Genomic DNA, 17651 nt, shown 5'->3' with positions numbered 1-17651 from the left:
CTCCCATGGCCAAAACTTCCTCCTCTTTAAAAGTATTCTCAGATGCTAGTGTACATAATATCTCTTCAAGGCTGCAGACAATGTGTGTTGTGCCAAAGAAAGTGCGAAAATGCATGTTTCATTACTGTGGGGTTTTGATGGGGCATTTATGCACTAAACCTTTTTATTAGGATTGTATTACCATGCCAGATTGAGTATTCATGTTTACTCTCAGTATTGAGATTAATCAAAAGTGCAACGCATGGCTGACTGTTCGATGTGCTGTGAAATCCCCATGGCAATCTACAGTTAAACGAGTGACTATGGTTCTGGAAAATGGGGAGGGATAAAAATCAAGCAGTGGCTTTGGACCTGTGGATAGACCATGCAGGTGGGTAGGGTGCTAGCAAAGGTAGCATCTGCATCATGGAGTGGATCAGCAGGAGGAAAATTAAAGGGAAGGACATGGTGAAGTTAGACAGCAGGAGCTGCTAGCTTCTAGCCATTGACACCAGGACTCAAAGGGGGTACAGTGAGGCCTGACCACTGTCACGCAGGTCAGAACAGAAAAACCAGATGGCTTAATGGCCATCTCGTGTTTGCACCTTGCGAACAATGGTTGTCCTGTCACAGACAATGACTTAAACAAGCGCACTGGCAGTTGAAGCCAAGACTTTAATCTAAATGGCTTGAGTTGATGGAGGTGGATTCCATCATTTTGCAGGGTGTGTGTGTAAATAAGGCAAACTAGTGTTCAGAGAGCTAGTGTTCAACTGATAGCAGTATAGAGAAGCTGTTCACTATACCAAATATAGCTTACAGAGCAGAGCCTTTTCTTGTAGAATTACCACAAGTACAGCAGATTCACTTTGCAGTTTTAAGTCCTTCATACTTGGAATGCATAATATTGTTCCTAGATTTAATAATATTGTGCTCTACATTAGTCCTTTTCCACCTAACACTCCATTTTATAGTCCACTTCTGTGGTGATTTGATTTATGTGTTCAGCTTCCGAGTAAAATTAATGAAAATGAGGTAATACTAACAGCTGATTCATTTGCAGAGATGGATCAAATAAAAGCACTTGATTGTAACACTGCAACTAGCTTACAAATATTTATATATAGAATAAAAATGTCTTTTAGTGGGAAGCAGTGTAATTATAAAAAAAACCCTGAGAAACAAGTCTTAACATGCAAAGCAGCTTTTCTTACTTTGCATCAGTAAACTTCAAAAATAACATATATTTCCTTTTGACAAGAAACGTCGGCACCCAGTTAGAAGTCTTTGCTTTTCTTCTCTGCAAGTTCAATCTAAAACCAGCCAAATATATACATCTCACCCTTTGATGACTGATTTGATTTTTTTTACATATGTTGGAGGAGAGATGCAGAAAATGAAAACCTGAATTCCAGTCCACCAGTAGTGCACAGTTTTTTTTGTGGAAATATTGAGTATTTTAAGGCAGAATATACATTTTGATGTAGTGAAATTAGCATACTGATTTCGGTGATTCTCAGCCCTGGTCCTGGAGCACCAATATTGTTGAACTGTTGAACCAACTGAACTCTTAATCAAGTAGACCAATTGACCTGCAGTTGCTTATTAAGAAGTTGGATAGGGTTAGCAATTAGCATCAACCCTGAACCAGTTTGTGGGTTTCAGTGCAACCCTCATTCAGGTTTGTGGAATTGGGGAATTGGACCTCTGCAGAGCACACTTGTTTTGTTTTTTTCACTAATTGGACTCCTATTAAGAGCTTTTTAAACCAAAAGAAGAAACACTTAATAGTGAAACTGAAAGAGATGAGAGAGTCTTGTTTGCTTCATTTGTTCGTAAACAAAACTCCTGCAACGGTATTTTTCTAAAACCAAAGAATGGGTGAAGAAACAGATTACAAGGGTTGAAGCGAGATTCTCAATTACAATCAGTTACAATTGAAATCAATTATAGTGGTCTGTTATCTCAGAGATAAGGAGCTCCACTGGCAAAAACTAGAAGATACGGGAGTCAGCAGCGACCAGTTGAGAACACCTGTTTCTCTCTGAACTGGTATCACATCCGAAGAATGAGAATACTCTTAAGGTGTGACTTATTGTGAATCAGCACTATATCTTTTTTTTCTTAATGCTTCACTGATCACTGATGCTTCAAAAACATATGTTTATGTTGATACCAGGATGGTACAGCCAAATATAAAATATTTGTTCAGTTGTCTGAGATCTCGAGTGAACAAGACAAGGTCATCTGAACTTGGTTTAGAGCCCCCTCTGTAATACGTGTACCTCTCAGGTAGTCTAGGCACCTTTTAGTGATATAAAACAATTCATTTTCACATCTCCATTACATCATGATGTAAAACATGTTGCAGAGGCATGGTACGATCGGGTTAGAAAATAGCCCTTCACCTCACAACAATGCCTAATCTGAAATACAAACTGGTGGTCATTCATGTGTGGTTTAAAGATCATTTTAGTTGAAGTGTTTGTATTTCTTCTCATTACATTCTGAAGCTGAATATCATAAAAACAATATTAATGCAAACGTTTTATTCCTTGTTTTCAAGATTCTGGCAGGCACTGAGGGATTGTGATATTAATTGCATATATTGTTCTGATCCTTATTACAAAGATGAGTCTTTAAAAAAGCACACTCAATAGGCAAATTGTCATTACAGTGGGGGGGATGCATTCCAGTGAGACAAAACTGCTTCTAGATGTTCTTCTTGTGCTTCATTGTAGCCTCTGTTTATTGTTTAACTGTTTTCACCCCTGCAGTTTAAAACCAGGGACCAGCTCTCCAGCTGTGTTCCTGTGCTTTGGGTGATCACTGTTTCAGATGTAGTAACACTGCATTCACTCTGAACACTGTAACTAATTCTAGGAAGGTTGTTTTTCAATGACACATTAAAGAATGAAGATTTTCTTGTTAATCTTTGTCATATTAAAAACCTCCTTTCTTAAGACAATTACCTTTGACATTTTGCATCCCTTTTTGATTGTCAGTACTAGATTTTTATGCTATTTTTCAAGAAAGAATGCCAATTCCAAATCAAAATTGTAGATGTGCTTTGCCTTTTCCTGTTTCTTGCTTTGTATGCACTTGGAAACCTATTGTACAGGGAAGAATTTACTATCGTGCTACTTTATCTGACAGTTTGAGGAGAAAAGCAGGTTACATCCTTTTTCTTTCCGAGAGAGTGTTGATGAGAACGTTGCGATTTAAATGTATGCTCTTATGGGAATCAACAGCACAACACTAATGTTTTGGTAATGAAACATGTACACTAAGTCACTGGATTAGAGGCTAAAGTTTTCTCCCAGTTGTTCAGAAAATCCTCTGGGAAGCTTAGCTTCAAACAAATCAAACCATGTCTGTTATCCAAGTGCTATCTGCATGCTAACTGTTTCTACAGCAGGAGCCATTTGCAAGCGTATATACTGTGTACATATGTGTGTATATAGCTAATAAACCAGATTGTAATTTATCAGTGTATTGAATGCATTTAAGGGTATTTAAAAACTTTTTAATATTTTAAACCACTGAAAAAACTAACCTGTGCTATATTTAAATAATGACTTGGCTGAAATAAGGATCATGGTAACAGGGTAGTGTACCTGCATTTGATAGGATTCATCTGCACTAAAGCAGATGAATAAGTGTATACCAGCAGCTTGGGCATCATCCACAGCGCTGAAAGGTTTCAGGATTCATTTATTTGTCATGGTTCACTAGAACATGAAGGCACACAGTGTAAAGTAGTCTAAATTGGATTGTTACTTCAAAATGCCTTTGCCTATGATAACATTGTTAAATAATGGTATTAAGATTCAGGTGAACCTGTTTGGGTGGGGGTGATGTTTAATAAAAGCATCATTTAAGGCATTTTATTATTTTGTTTTAATGTGTTTAATATGTAGTTGGCCTTGCATTATCTGCATTCTTATGGTTTAGAATCGGCGGCACAATACTGAAGCAAGAACCAGATTCTTACTGACTCCGACAGCACAACAAAGATGTTATTTACCGAAGCATCCTGATGGGCATTCCTGTTCATCCTGAATCTGTGGATTATGAGGTACTACAGTATATCAGTGAAGCATCTGGGTGAAAGCAGAAAGCAGAGTGAGCATCAGGCCATGACCAGGGGTAGGTATTCTACATTGAGAAAAACCTTTGCTGCTTTCAAGATGGGTTCTTATCTTTTCAGCAGTGCAATACAGCCCTGTAGTATTCTTGGTATTACATTTAACATTGTGAGAAGGAATAGCAAAGTTTCCTGCTTCATAGAACGCCTGGGTTATGGAAAGGCTAAAGTTGTTTCTTTAAAAAAAAAAAGCTCAGCATTACTTTTTACACTGAAGTGTTTAGTTCTTTGTGAAGAAAACTTTTTAGGACACCGGTAACCACACCATATACATAGTGGAAGAAGTCCTGTACCATTCAGGACACACTGTAGAATTGCCTCCATAAGGAACTTGCATAAATAGCAAGTATTTGATCTGTTGCAGTCAGTCTTAAGGGGAAAATCGGCAGTGACTGTTCTGAGCCTAGCCTATTGTATCTTTGAGCACTTCCTTTTAAACTTCAGATTACACTGAAAACGATCAGTTACGTTGGCCCTTCTGAGAGGTGAGAGGTGATCTCAGTTAAAGTTAAACAAAACCAAAAAAACCCATAATATTACCGAAATTGTATCTTCTGTCCTATGACCTTTATTGAGTATATCCTATAGCAGAAGGTGAGTGTTTCTCTCACCAAGCCACTGGTGGAAGGTTTAGGAGATGCAGTGCACAGAGAAGAGATGTGCAACATTTCTCTTTGCAATTAAAAAAACATTCTTCAACAGAAGTGCAGTGGTCTGTGAAGACACTGAAAAGCACTGCAGTGCCTTCCTGTGTGAGTTCACACCCTGTCAACACAGCACTAAAAGGGACTCGGCAACAGAAAGTCACAAAAAAGTTTAATCTGTTGTTAGATCAATATACATAAAGTTCATGTATAAAAACATGGTGTACAAACTAGAACTTAAACACTGCATCTGGATTCCAGTTTTGTCTTGGTTAATCCAAGTCCAGTGCAAAGAGGGCATGTTCAAGACATTGGCATTGACCTGTTCTGCTCAAAGGACAAGTCAAATAGAAAAGCCTTTAAAAATGTTTTAACTTATTGTAGTATAACAGAGATGGATAGAAGCCTGCCGCCTGGAAAAAACACTACCTTGACAAGTGTAGGTTTGGAGCCCTTTGAGATGCATTTTGTACAACCTAGCAGAGCAGTTGAGTTTAAGATCTGAAATACCCCCTCCCCCATCAAAAGCTGAAGTGGTTCTTGATGTCTTTGATCTGTTTCATCATGTCTGCGATGTGCTCTGACCTGTGGAAACAAGACAACCCCTCAGAACAGGAGCCCCCTGGTATGTAAAGTCATGCAACACTGAAGCACTCATGGTTCCACATGGACCAGGCACAATGCTGAAACTGTCACACCATCTGGATTTTCAACATGCACCAACAGTAAAACCTGACTGCTGCAGATTTTAAATTTTACTCTGCAAGTCGTTATTGCCTGGGCTGCACTAGTTTTTTTCTCCATTGTAGGGTGGGAAGGCAAGATCTCATGTGCATAATTAGACTGATATTTGTAATTGAATAAACTTACAATCACAAAAGCTTAATCAAAGATCCATTTAAGCTGTAATTCAAAACCATGCATACAAACATGTATAAATATATCTTGTAGTTTGAACAATTAATGACTGAGTACAAAAAGAATCCTAGAAGAGCAAGCAGAGCAGTTACAGGCCAACAGATATGCTGGTGCTCCAGGGTGGAGAACCACTGATTTAGAGGAACAAGACAATAAAGACTGAGAAATGAAGCCATGTTGACGGCAGGTTGCAACACTTACTGTTCTTTAAGCACAGACTGGACACATTTTCGTTGGTTGGCGCTAAGCGCAAGACCAGTCCTGGGGGCTGTCATTCCTTTCTCCATCTGCTTCTTCTGATAGTCCATCTTCATCGTCACCTGGGGAAGAGAGCATCATGCCTCATTGTGCCCAGCTCTCAATGTTACACGCAGGAGAAATTCCCTCCTCCAAAAGATGTTCAGGTTTTTTTAAGTTTAAAGGCCTGTGAAGATTGCCAAACATCCACATTTTCCAAATTAAAATGTGGTAGATGTTTCAACAAACAAGCAGTGCCTGTAATTTTGGTTCGGTTGTTTTAATCGATGTTTAGTGCAGTCGGTCCCTGCTGTGGGTGTAAGGTGAGATAATGACAGGTAGAGGAAGCCTCATGGGTGTTTCTCTGCTGTCTGACCTGTTTGATGCCATTGCCCAGGTGGCGGAGCTGGTCATTGATGGTCTGTAGCTCCTTCCTCATGTCCTTCTCACTGTCAGACAGCACAGGCAGCTGGCTTCTCAGGCTGCCCAGAACCTGCTTCATCCTGGCACAGTGGGCAACAGGAAACCATTACCATCATCACCAGGCAAAGCCTGTTCAAACATTTTATAGGAATAAAACTTCCCAGTAATTACAGTGCTTCATCATTCCCACACGTAAGCTCTTGTCTGGATGCCTGTGCTCTGCAATAACCATTGACTTGACTTCTGTATGGCAAGAAAACAGCAGGACTCTGATCTATAATTTTGAGAGAGTTGTGCCGTCTGTTACCTGTTCATGATGGCCTCCTGGCGATACCTGGCATCTTCGAACTTCTCAGCCAGGCGCTCTGCCATCTCCCTTAGGCTTTTCCTGAAGGACACAGAGAGAGCGGTAAGTCCATTAATCACTTAACTTCTGCTGTTCTTCCTCCATCCCATCTACACCCTTGAATACAGACGTTCTGCATTATATGAATTCTAAATAACCTTTCATAGATCAATAATGGATTTTTCTGCCATTTGCATGATTGTTCAATATAATAGGGAGGCACCCAGTAGGTACAAAGCCAGCTCTGAAGTAAAGCATGCCCATTGTGTAATTGAGAATGTTCATTTACTGTAGGTACCAAGAATTTCCTGGTGAATTACTGCTTTTCTAAGCATTAATAACGTTGAGATTTATTACTGTTCACGCGGGACACTCATTTGCTTGTGCAAGATCCAATGGGTGTCTTTTCTAACACAGTCATCCTTTTGGTGCCACACATGCCTGTACACAAGCACACAGATGCAGTGTACCTCTCCTCTCGGCACAGTGCCAGGTCCTCCAGCTGCTTCTTTTTCTGTTCGCCTAGCAGCTTCACCCTGAACATCATGGAGAGGGCAAGCGTGAGAAAGAGAAGATGCACAGTTATGGAGGCAGGGCTAGCACGTACAGACCTGTGTATCAACATCCATAGCCTCAATGCAGACAACCCTGCATGAAACAATACCAACTGTGACCAAAGTCTGCACAATCCAGCATGACACATGTTTACAAATCTACAATATGTGTAATATTTGATAAGCCTCCCATTGGCTGATCACAGACTCCAAGGGAGTTTAGGGATTCTCAATCCTAATCCTTGAGGCTCAATAAGTATTGAACAAATACCAATGGCTGGTATTTGTTCAGCCAAGCTCTCAACTACACAATCAATTCCTTCTTCGATTAAATAATGGGATTGATTTCAACTGCTTTCAGATCTTAAACACGAGATGGTATCTTCACAACTGCATTTCCTAAGTAGCAGAATTACAAACTTCCAAGTACGAAAAACAAACAAACTCATCCCTGTTCTCAATCAAGCAGCTTGTGAGCTCAATTCAGTCATTAAGCTCAGCTGAAGGGAAATGTGGGCTTTTGCAGGCCAGGATGAGGAAGCCCAGGTCTGATCCGGGCCCTGTTGTGGCCTACCTGCGCTCCATCTCTTCACGGGCCAGGTCCTGCTTGAGAATGTACTCTTCCCGGAACACCTGGGTGGCCCGGCTCAGCAGCTGGAGACACTCAGAAGGAGGTGGGGCAGAGTCCTTCTCTCCCGCCCTGAAAAACACTCACCTCAGTAACTTACCTCAGAGAGGCCAGCGCAGACCTTAGCACCCAGAGCGCAGGTCGTTACTCCGTGTACGGAAAATGCATGTATTTTACAAGGATTGGGGTTTTTGCAGTTGTCTGCATGAGTACGAGCACACATTAACCAAGAACAACAATTTGGTACAACATAGAAGACTGAAAATGAGAGGGGGCATTTCAGATCATCTTGCATGTTTGGCAATTAAGTAGCAAAATTAATCTAAAGATTCATCCAAGCATTTCTTGGAAACACATTTCGCTTTAGTTTCTGGTTGGGACTCTGAGGTGGTCCCTTTGGATCAACCTTTACTGTATCAGAGTTTTCTCTACTTGGAAAATTTGCAAATCCCCTTTGTTCTAAACTGAAGTTACAATTTTGAAATGGTTTTAAGACCATAACATCGTTTAGACTTGGAAACAGTTGTGCCCAAACTTCATATCAGCCCAGTTAGAGATTATGGCCTTTAAGATGACATGCTGACATGCTGTTTCTCACTCCATGTGTGCACACTACCTGGGGTTCCTGTAGCCTGTAATTTAAGAAATAGTGTTTAATAGAGACCTTGTCAAATGCTTTTTGGAACTAAATAGATGATGTCACTTACTTCATCTATTAACTGTCCTTGAGGCTTTTTCAAACCACATTTTTCCAGTGTCCTGGTTAAGTTTTGTCGATGTTTTATTATTTGCCATTATCCAATTTATTTTAAATTTAAAATATTTGTTTTGCACCTTTAGCATGTTTTTTCCTGCTTCTATTGACTATATCCACCTGTTCCCAGTTCTGCTGTAAGAGTGCTTAAGTTTAATACCATCAAACCTTTGCTACAAAAAAGTTCAACCTTACCTCAAGAGCAAGGGATTGGTTGAGCTGCGAGCCAGAATGTTGCGGATGTGCTGCTCGAAGGAATCCTCAGCCAATCCGCGCAAGGGAGAGCTGCCAAGCCCCGCCCCTGGGTGGGAACACAGCAGGGGAGGGGAGTGTGGCCGAATGGAGCTCCTTCAATAAGAGACAAAGTAAGTGTTTCTCGTGGAAGCTGAGTGCAGCAGAACACCTGCAAAATGATTCAACCTATTTTTGTACTGTCTTGCTATTTTCCAGATTATTGCAATACATTCAACAAATAATATAAGAATAATAATGTATCCATGCAAAACTTGTACATCGAAGTATTTACAATGCAATATTCTTGCCTAACAGTGTAGAGTGCTTGTAATGGCATTTGGCACAATTAATGCACAGTACATTCAAAATATTTTCAATAAATTTGCATGTTTTCATAAGGTAATTGCTTTACATTTCAGTTTGTGGCAACATATACAGGCATTTCATAGATCAAATCAACATTTAGCTGGTTTGATCTGTATACACCATTTCCAAAGCATGAAAGAAAGAAGTGTGAAAATCCCCATCGGGAGGGTGCAGTGTGCGAGTCGTACAGCAGGGGGAGTGTGAGACACTCGTAGGTACTGGTGATGCAGATCATGGTGGCTCCGAGGGAGAGGTCTGACACAATCCAGAAACCTCGCACAGGAGCTGAAGAGCTGGAGCAAGACAGGGGAAAACAGATCACTAGAGAGGCTGAAATGCATGAAGCAAAACAATCTGCCGCATTAGTTTTTCCTCCTAAGATTTAGATAATTTAAGCGAAATGACAGTCGCTCCTTCTATCGCCCTTTCCTTGCCAACCGACAAGCCAAGAGGCTCTTCCTGGTCTCCCATACCTGCTGCTGAGCGGCCGGGTGCACAGGATGTGTTCCACCATGCAGCGCTGCTCAGCCGCCAGCTCCTGCAGGCTGTCCTTGTCCTCTTCATCTGCCAGGAGAGCCAGAAAACCCAGTTCATAAGGCCTCACCGGCCCAAACTACTGCTAATGCTCACATTCAAGGTCTACAAAACAGTGACCAAAATATGTAGTGCTTTACAATCAAGATCCTTGTCCACCATTTCACCCACCTGACTGGAGGAATTTATGCAGCTTGTTGACCCAGGTGAGTCCCACGCTGTGGACACCTACTTCATGCGTACAGTGGTACCTCTGCTGGCAAAGAGGGTCTGCAAACACCAGACAGACACTGCTGTCAAAGACTTGGAGGTAAAGCGACTCTTCCGATCAGGCTGACCTACTCGTTTTGATGCCGTATTTATCTTTGCCCACCTCAGGACAGTGACAGTTCAGCTGAGCACCACACGCTAATTGAAAACTAAATTAAAATGTTCTAAGTCTAGTCGGTATTCTTACTTGAGAACATTCAAGAATTCATATAGTGCTGAAGATCTGTCTATTTTCTAAAGTTTAGGAAACTCCTACAAAAATGGCAGAGCAGGAGGCAACATGGGTTTGGAAGGAGAATGAAAAACTCAGTGAGATATTTGTTGCTTTAGGGTTAAAAAAGCAGACAGCCCTCCTGTTGTGTGACTCTGTAGTGACGGGTGTTTATGTAAGCTAAAGAGAGTTTGGCAGCTGAACTTCAGTGATGTTTGCAATGTTCAGAGATAACCAGTAGATGTGTTTTTCCCAACACCACTTTCATGGTACCAAGGGAGGCTGTTCAAACTACTGTATGTCTTGGGTAAAAGAAAACACCTAGAAACTCCCGAGCTGTAGAGCTGATCTCGGAGAAAATGATGGGGTCTCCCTGCTTGGCTCTCCGGAGGGCCTTTCCTAATAAACCTGCTTCCAAGCCACACCGAACTGCGTGGGACGTCTAGCAACCCTACAGTGAGAAATGCGAGCTTGGCCAACAGCAGAACCAGCTCAGTGCTTCCAGAATTACGAGATCCCAACCACCTCGCCCCTTACCTCTGTGGAGTCTGATCGGACAGGTGAAGTCGGACTCCAGGGCCTCCTCCTCCTCCCTGCCTGCCGCCACCTTCAGCGTGAGCTCCAGCTCCACGCACTCGAACACGTAGAGCGAGGGCACGGGCTCGGAGCCCCGCTCCCAGCGCTCGCCAGCCTGCTCGGGCGAGACGCGCCGTTACCGCGGCACCGGCCACGCGCTTCCCAACCACACCGACTCCCAGACCTCGTGTCTGAATGCACGGTACTTAGTTCCATTAAAACATCTTTCAACATTTTCTCTTACACACCATATATGCAGTGACAATATTTCAGCTGGAGAGCCCTCTTCCCAAGTACAGTGTACACCCTTCTTCCTGAAGAAGGCTACTCCAGCCGAAATGTTGCATCTCTTTTCTTTTCCTTCCAGCATGGAATAAACCTTCACCTGGTCCTTTACAGCCTACGCATGCTGACGCAGCTCCCTACTTGAACTTCCATAGAAAATCAACACACCCTTTCCAAAGTTTGACTGAGCTTGAACAGTTCTGTGAGAAGGAATGGACAAGCACTGCCAAATCTAGGTGAGCTACAGTACATGGGTAAAATTGATTTATGGTCAAAATTCAAGCAATTCAAGTACCAACTAAGGAGTATGGACACTTATCCAACCCATTTTTCAAGGTTTTCATTGGCAATTACTTTTCAAGCATTTGTTTTTCACCTGAAGGTCGTGTATGACAATGAGTACATAAAGTAAAATCAATTCTGATTCTGATTCTTGATTTCATGCTGTTAGGCCGCCAAATGTGTTACTTTGCAAAGGTTGTGTAGACTTTCTAGAGGCACTGTATATAACTACAATATAACCAGCCGAATCTCACTGAAGTTAAAAGCTGGCATGCTCTGTCATCTGCAAGAAGTTACCCAACCTTGCCCCCTCCCACTCCAGTGCCTGACACACTTAGGATGTGCCCCTCTTGCCCGCTGCGGGCACTCACCCCAGCCTCTTCATCCTCCTCAGCCTCCAGGACTACGCAGTGGTACAGCGTGCCCGTCTCGGTGGCGATGACCAGGATGTTGGGCACACAAGGCAGGCAGAGCACGGCGCAGGCATCGTAGCCGTAGTTGTCCTCAGCCGCAGGGTGCATAGGCAGAGGGCCCAGGGGCTTTCCCAGACTTCCCCCGCTGCAGGACACAAGCATGACACGTGGTGACCAACGTGCTGGAGCCCTATTACACAAACTCACTCTTCACTCAGGCCAGACAATCAGAACCTAATCTCACACACAGGGAATTGAGTTTCACTCCACAAGTTCCAGACCTTCCAAACTGAACAGGAAACAAGGACATGCCAGTTCAGAATTAACTATGCATCTAGGGTAGAGGGTAATTTATTGATGCTGATGATGATAATAATAATAATAATAATAATAATCCTCACACTTAGTGCTTTTCTGGACAATCGCATAAAACATTCTTTTCTCCTCCTGCGGAGTACTGACCTGTGCGCTAGGCTGATGTAGGTCAGGTAGGTCTCCCCATTCTCATACAGGATGTACAGAGGGTACGCCAGGACCTCCTCCTTCACCCGCTGTCCCAGGAGCTGGCGAGGAGCACAGCCCAGCGGCCCGAAGTCAAATGCCACCGCGATCTCCCCCAGCGAGGCTGCGTAGGACCGCCTGCAACACCAGGAGCCCGAGAGAAACTGACAAGCCTGTCCACGAGAAGAGGGATCATCTCATGCAGCTACTGTCTGAATGTAAATTCACAGACCTCTGGAGGACAAGAAGGTACTTCTAAGCAGAGGAAGGCAACTGTAGTCAAATGCTGCACTTATTACTGGTTTTCTTACCGCCACTTCAGACCTTAATGACTTAATTGAGCTAATTAAACGTCACAACAGCAGTTTTCCAGGTGTTAATGAGGAGTTACAGAACGCAGGGGTACCCTTGTGTGCGGACAGCATTCTCCTCTTCACACTGAGACAGACAGAGGACCCGGGCCGGAGACTGGGGCTCCTTCAGATTGTAGAACCTGTAGAAAGAGCATTGGCAGGCAGCTGAAGGAAGAGGAATTTAGAGCTCATGACCTGCATCACTTGATGGGTAGTCAACCTTGACACTTCCATTACAAAACTGAACACTGCATATTACAATAAACACCCACGTTTCAATGTCAATTGCTGCCTATAAGAATTTTAAATCTGTTCTATTCAATCAACCCTTGCATGCTACCCATTGCTTTCTTTTATGAAAATGATATTTTGACTATTCCGTTGGGGCGGAGCAGTGGCTCTGTGGCTAAGGATCTGTGTCTGTGGCTGGAAGGCTGGAAGGCAGAGGAATCCTACTCCGTTGGGCCCCTGAGCAAGGCCCTTAACCCCAACTGCTCCAGGGACGCCGTATAAATGGCTGACCCTGCGCTCTGACCCCAAGCATCTCTCCCTGTCTGTGTGTCTCATGGAGAGCAAGTTGGGGTATGCAAAAAGACAAAATCCTAATACAAGAAATCTTATCTTATCTATATCTTGAGAAGAGAGTGCAGACAAAAAAAAAAAGTTATAAGCAACAAGGAACATTATTTAAAATTAAACAAATCATCCATCCATTTTCTAACCACTTTCATCCAAAACAGGGTCAAAAGGGAGCCGTTGCCTAACCCAGCAAACAGCAGGCGCAAGTTAGGGTACGCCCCGGATGGGAAGCCAGTCCATCACAGGGCTCACATACACACACACTCACACCAGGGTCAATTTTCCCAGAAGCCAATTAACCTACCAGTACGTCTTTGGACTGTGGGAGAAAACCCATACAAACCAGGGAAGAACATACAAACCCCTCGCAGACAGCACCCCAGGTCCAGAATCGAACCCAGAGCCCCAGCACTGCGAGGCAGCAATGCCACTACTTAACAAATCAATACCCAGCTCCAGTACTGACAGTTCTGCACTGGAGCAGTCTCGGGGAGCCTCAGCAGAATGGCTTCCCGCCTCGTGCCTCTTGAAAAAGACCCCTACCTTAGCGTGTTGTCAGATGTGAGCAGGACCAGGTGGGGCTCCTCGGTCTCACTGGGGTACCAGGCCACGTCTCTCAGGGTCACGGAGCCCGAGCTGGTGAAGAAGCGCTCAGCCACAGGAATGGTCCTGAGCAGACAGGGAGCAGTGTTTTTAACAGGACCTCCACTTTAACAACTAAATAACTTGTTGTAGCTGCGTGTTTAGGCCTCACATCAAATTTAAAAACCCTTATACAGGTATGTAAACAAATGCAATATTGCTGGTGGGTGTGCTTTCTTTTTATAACCCTGGAATTGTTTCAGACAACTGTAGCCATCTCCAGGGACTGTAGCCTGTTTGCCGTGCAGACAATACAATCTAGCGTCATTCCTTCCTTCAACATGTTATACAATTTCCTCCCAAGAGGACTCCAAGAGAAAAGCTCTCTGCTATACACTGTGCACTGCAGAGCTAGCCTGACTAGCCTTGGGCAGCTCCTCCAGCAGCACTGCATGGCTCTTTAGGTCTTGATGGTCAGTGTTATGTACGAACATGAGGAATTCTGCAGTTTATAATTATCCATTATTACAGCCACAGGCTCATTCTTGGTCATTGAGGCATGTCAGGTCACAAAAAGATTGCCCAACACTGAAAACCCTATTCTGAAAGTTTTTATCATGTGCTGAGAGTTAGATATATAGCATTTGTGGTTATATACTTTTTGGATGCTGATAAATTTAAATTTTACTGAAATGAAAAACTACAGCTGTAGAAACTTGACAACCACTGAATTACTTGTGAGAAAATTTAAAGCGCTGCTGTTCGTACATGATTTTCAGTCTGATTGGGTTGGTCTGTAGTACAGATTGCCACAACTCCATGCAGTTTTGCATTTTTGCAGGGCTTTCAAGCGGCTATTTCAGCAGCTTCTCACAACTCTGAAGCGCAGCTGCAAGACACTGCGGATGTGACCTGACAGGGTGATGCACAGGTCAGGACTTTCAAAATGTTGTGTTTCTCCATGATGATTTGTGTTATACCCCTATACATTTCCAAGCCCCCATCTATAAGCAGCTGAATTGCAAACTGTAAAATACAATAAATTAATAGTGGCCTCATTGAATATGGTTGTTTGCTTCCCTGCAGTACAGCTCTTTCTGCAGAAGCTGTGTTGTGACCTCACGGACCATCTAACCCTGCTGGTCACAACGCATCTTGATCACAAGTAGTTACTTGATCCAAGGATCTCATCCAGCTGTTTCTTAAATGAAGCCAAGTATCAACATCAACACATGGCTGGGAAGCTTGTTCCATGGTCTTTATGCCTTTAGGTAAAGAAGTGCCTTCTATTTTTGCTTTTAAATGCACTTTCATGTAGCTTCCACTTGTGAAAACTCCATTTTGAAAATGTCTTACAGGCTGCCTGTCAACGCCTTTGAGAATTGTGATGCTTTCATCATGTACCCTGGTAGTCTTCAGTAGGGTTCAGTTCTTTCATCCTGTCAGTGCAGGACATTTAATAAAGTATCACAATGTATATGGCTGCTCTTCTTTGGATGGATTTCAGAATAGCAGCATCTTTTGTAGTGTGGCAAACAAAATTGTACACAGTATTTTAAACTATCTAGCCTGTCTAGTGCATTATACAATTTCACCTTGACATCCATTGATTTAAATTCTACACTTTTCACATACAGCCTAACATTCCATTTGCCTTTCTTATTGCTTCCCCACACTGTCCAGAAGATGTAAGCGAATGTGTCAACATCAACACCCAAGTCTTTTTCATCAGTAGCCTCTCCTAGCTCCACATTTCCCCAATTTCTATTTAAAGATTACGTTCTTGTGACCCGCATGCATTCATCTACATTAAATGTCAGCTGTAGGGTGTTCAGCAGTCTTGAATTTTATCTAAATCTTTTTTAATTTTAATTCCTTCTTCTAGAGTGTTTACTAATCTTCCTAATTTGGTATCATCAGAAAACTTGACAGCTTTACTAACTGTATTAGAATGTAGATCAATTCTATAAATTAGGAAGAGCAGTGATCCTAGTACAGGTCCTTGTGGTACACCATTAATTACATCACCTAATTTGAAAACGACCCCTCAGCTATACTCTTGTCAAACTAAGGAGTACCCACTTGCAGTTAATCCGTGGACGGCCCCCCTCAAACTCCGATCTCTTTCCCCAGCGCTGGGGCAGCTCCAGCACACTGGCTCCCCGGCGCCCGATCAGAGCCACATGGTACTGCGTGGGGCTCAGCAGCACCTGGTAGACTTCAAACAGTGGTGGGTTGATGCACATCAGGGTCTGCAGAGGAAAAGAGGGAACTAACCACAATGAGACACATCCTGCCCAGCACTGCTACGTACAACATCTCTGCTGCTACATTCCGCCCTCATGCGTCACTGCTTCTCTGTGCTAAATATCAGCAAATACAGCTACTTAATAGTAATAGGCATCATGGATGTACACGATGTCAATACAAAAATCTGATAGATGTAGTTACACGAGGCAACCAGCTGTTAATAATTCAACATCACAAAATAAGAGGAATGGTATAAACTCACAAAGTTCCACATGTTCAAAAGTTACACAGTATAATACCAAGCAAGCTAGTCTAACAGGCTGTAAAATACAGCAATGATATTACCCTGATTCACACTGTGAATTTTTTGCTAAAACCCACAGTTCAGTCGTTAAAATGTGTTGTAAGGATTGCAGCTCTTATGTTTCTATAATATTCCTTCTCCACTACCTCTACATAAAGACACACAGGAGGGAACAGTTCCTGATTTGAAATTCGATCATCTTCCAATATATAATATATGGAAAACAACAAGGTATAATGGGCCGTGGTGGCGCACTCTCTTTCCTGGTTAATAGGAGCAAGGCTCCCAGCTCCTTGCGTGAACTCCACAGCCCTGATGTGCAGATCTGTGCTGTCTGGACCATCTGGCAAAATCCATGATGGACAAGACCATTCATGAATAAATCCTCGATTGCAGGGTCCGGTTTAATTTACTGTGCGCCGGTTACAAGTTTTAGAAACTGCTCACAACCTACTCATAAAGCTGCAAAAACGTGCGATGATATCTTAACTAGAATGATGAGGGAGTAAACTAGAATCCACCGAGGAAAACAGGCGAGTTAAAAAAATACAAGACCTTCGTAACGGAAAGATAAACTACTTCAGCTAGCTCATTGTGTCGTTTATGAAGCCCCGAGTACTTGGAAGAAACCTGTTGCATTGGTCTTATTGTAGCTTTTTAAAATAACTTTATGTTTACATAAAACAACTAAAAGATGTCATCGATAACTACAGTGAAGACATTCCCATCCAAGCCGAACCTGATAATTTGCTCCATCCGAAACATCTAGCTGTCGCAGGTTCGTCGTATAGAAAACACTGCTGGCTTCGTCCCACACAAATAAATCTCCATTTAAGCAGAAGGCCAGGTTCTTGGCTGGCGTCCTACCGCTTCCTCTCAATTCACGATCGAGGTTTTCACGGAGTTTGGTAAATAAATCATGTCCAGGCAACTCGCTCCTCCAACGCTCTCCTACAAACGTCGCCATTTCTACTACTGTCAAAATGTAACCCCCCTACTGTTCGGCCCAGAGTAATGACGTTTTGATTGAAAGCACCAATAAAAGCCAGCTGCACGCTAAAGGCGGGGTCTTTTCGAAATTAATTTCACCAATAAGAAATGGCTTAATGGAAACGTCATACTACGCGCCGACCAATAGGAGCGGCAACTATTTATTTCAGTATAGGATGGCTGGGGTGTCTGAAAGCGCTGTGTGTGTATTTCGTGAGTTTACACAAAACTGTTTGGCATAGAACTTGTGTCAGAAGACAGGTTTTGATGTAGAAGTTTTATTTTTTTGCG

General features: G+C 42.8%; 1 protein-coding gene across 1 annotated transcript; it reads right to left on the bottom strand.

Moving 5' to 3' along the window:
- Nucleotides 1–4925: 4925 nt before the first annotated feature.
- On the bottom strand, nucleotides 4926–17386 carry nup88 (nucleoporin 88). The gene is made up of 17 exons (XM_088907101.1): nucleotides 17110–17386; nucleotides 15899–16068; nucleotides 13778–13903; nucleotides 12709–12795; nucleotides 12264–12440; nucleotides 11760–11946; nucleotides 10783–10936; nucleotides 9936–10034; nucleotides 9704–9794; nucleotides 9419–9523; nucleotides 8826–8978; nucleotides 7823–7948; nucleotides 7165–7230; nucleotides 6656–6736; nucleotides 6302–6428; nucleotides 5890–6008; nucleotides 4926–5355 (listed from the first exon to the last, which is right to left on the bottom strand). Exons 1-17 carry the CDS (start codon nucleotides 17335–17337, stop codon nucleotides 5292–5294), a joined length of 2160 nt encoding a protein of 719 aa, XP_088763227.1. The 5' UTR covers nucleotides 17338–17386; the 3' UTR covers nucleotides 4926–5291.
- Nucleotides 17387–17651: the final 265 nt, after the last annotated feature.

The sequence above is a fragment of the Atractosteus spatula genome, chromosome 27 (assembly GCF_055471065.1).
Source record: "Atractosteus spatula isolate fAtrSpa1 chromosome 27, fAtrSpa1.hap1, whole genome shotgun sequence".
Lineage (NCBI taxonomy): Eukaryota > Metazoa > Chordata > Actinopteri > Semionotiformes > Lepisosteidae > Atractosteus > Atractosteus spatula.
The sequence above is the reverse complement of the archived record's forward strand: the minus strand, read 5'-3'. Positions and strand labels throughout refer to the sequence as shown.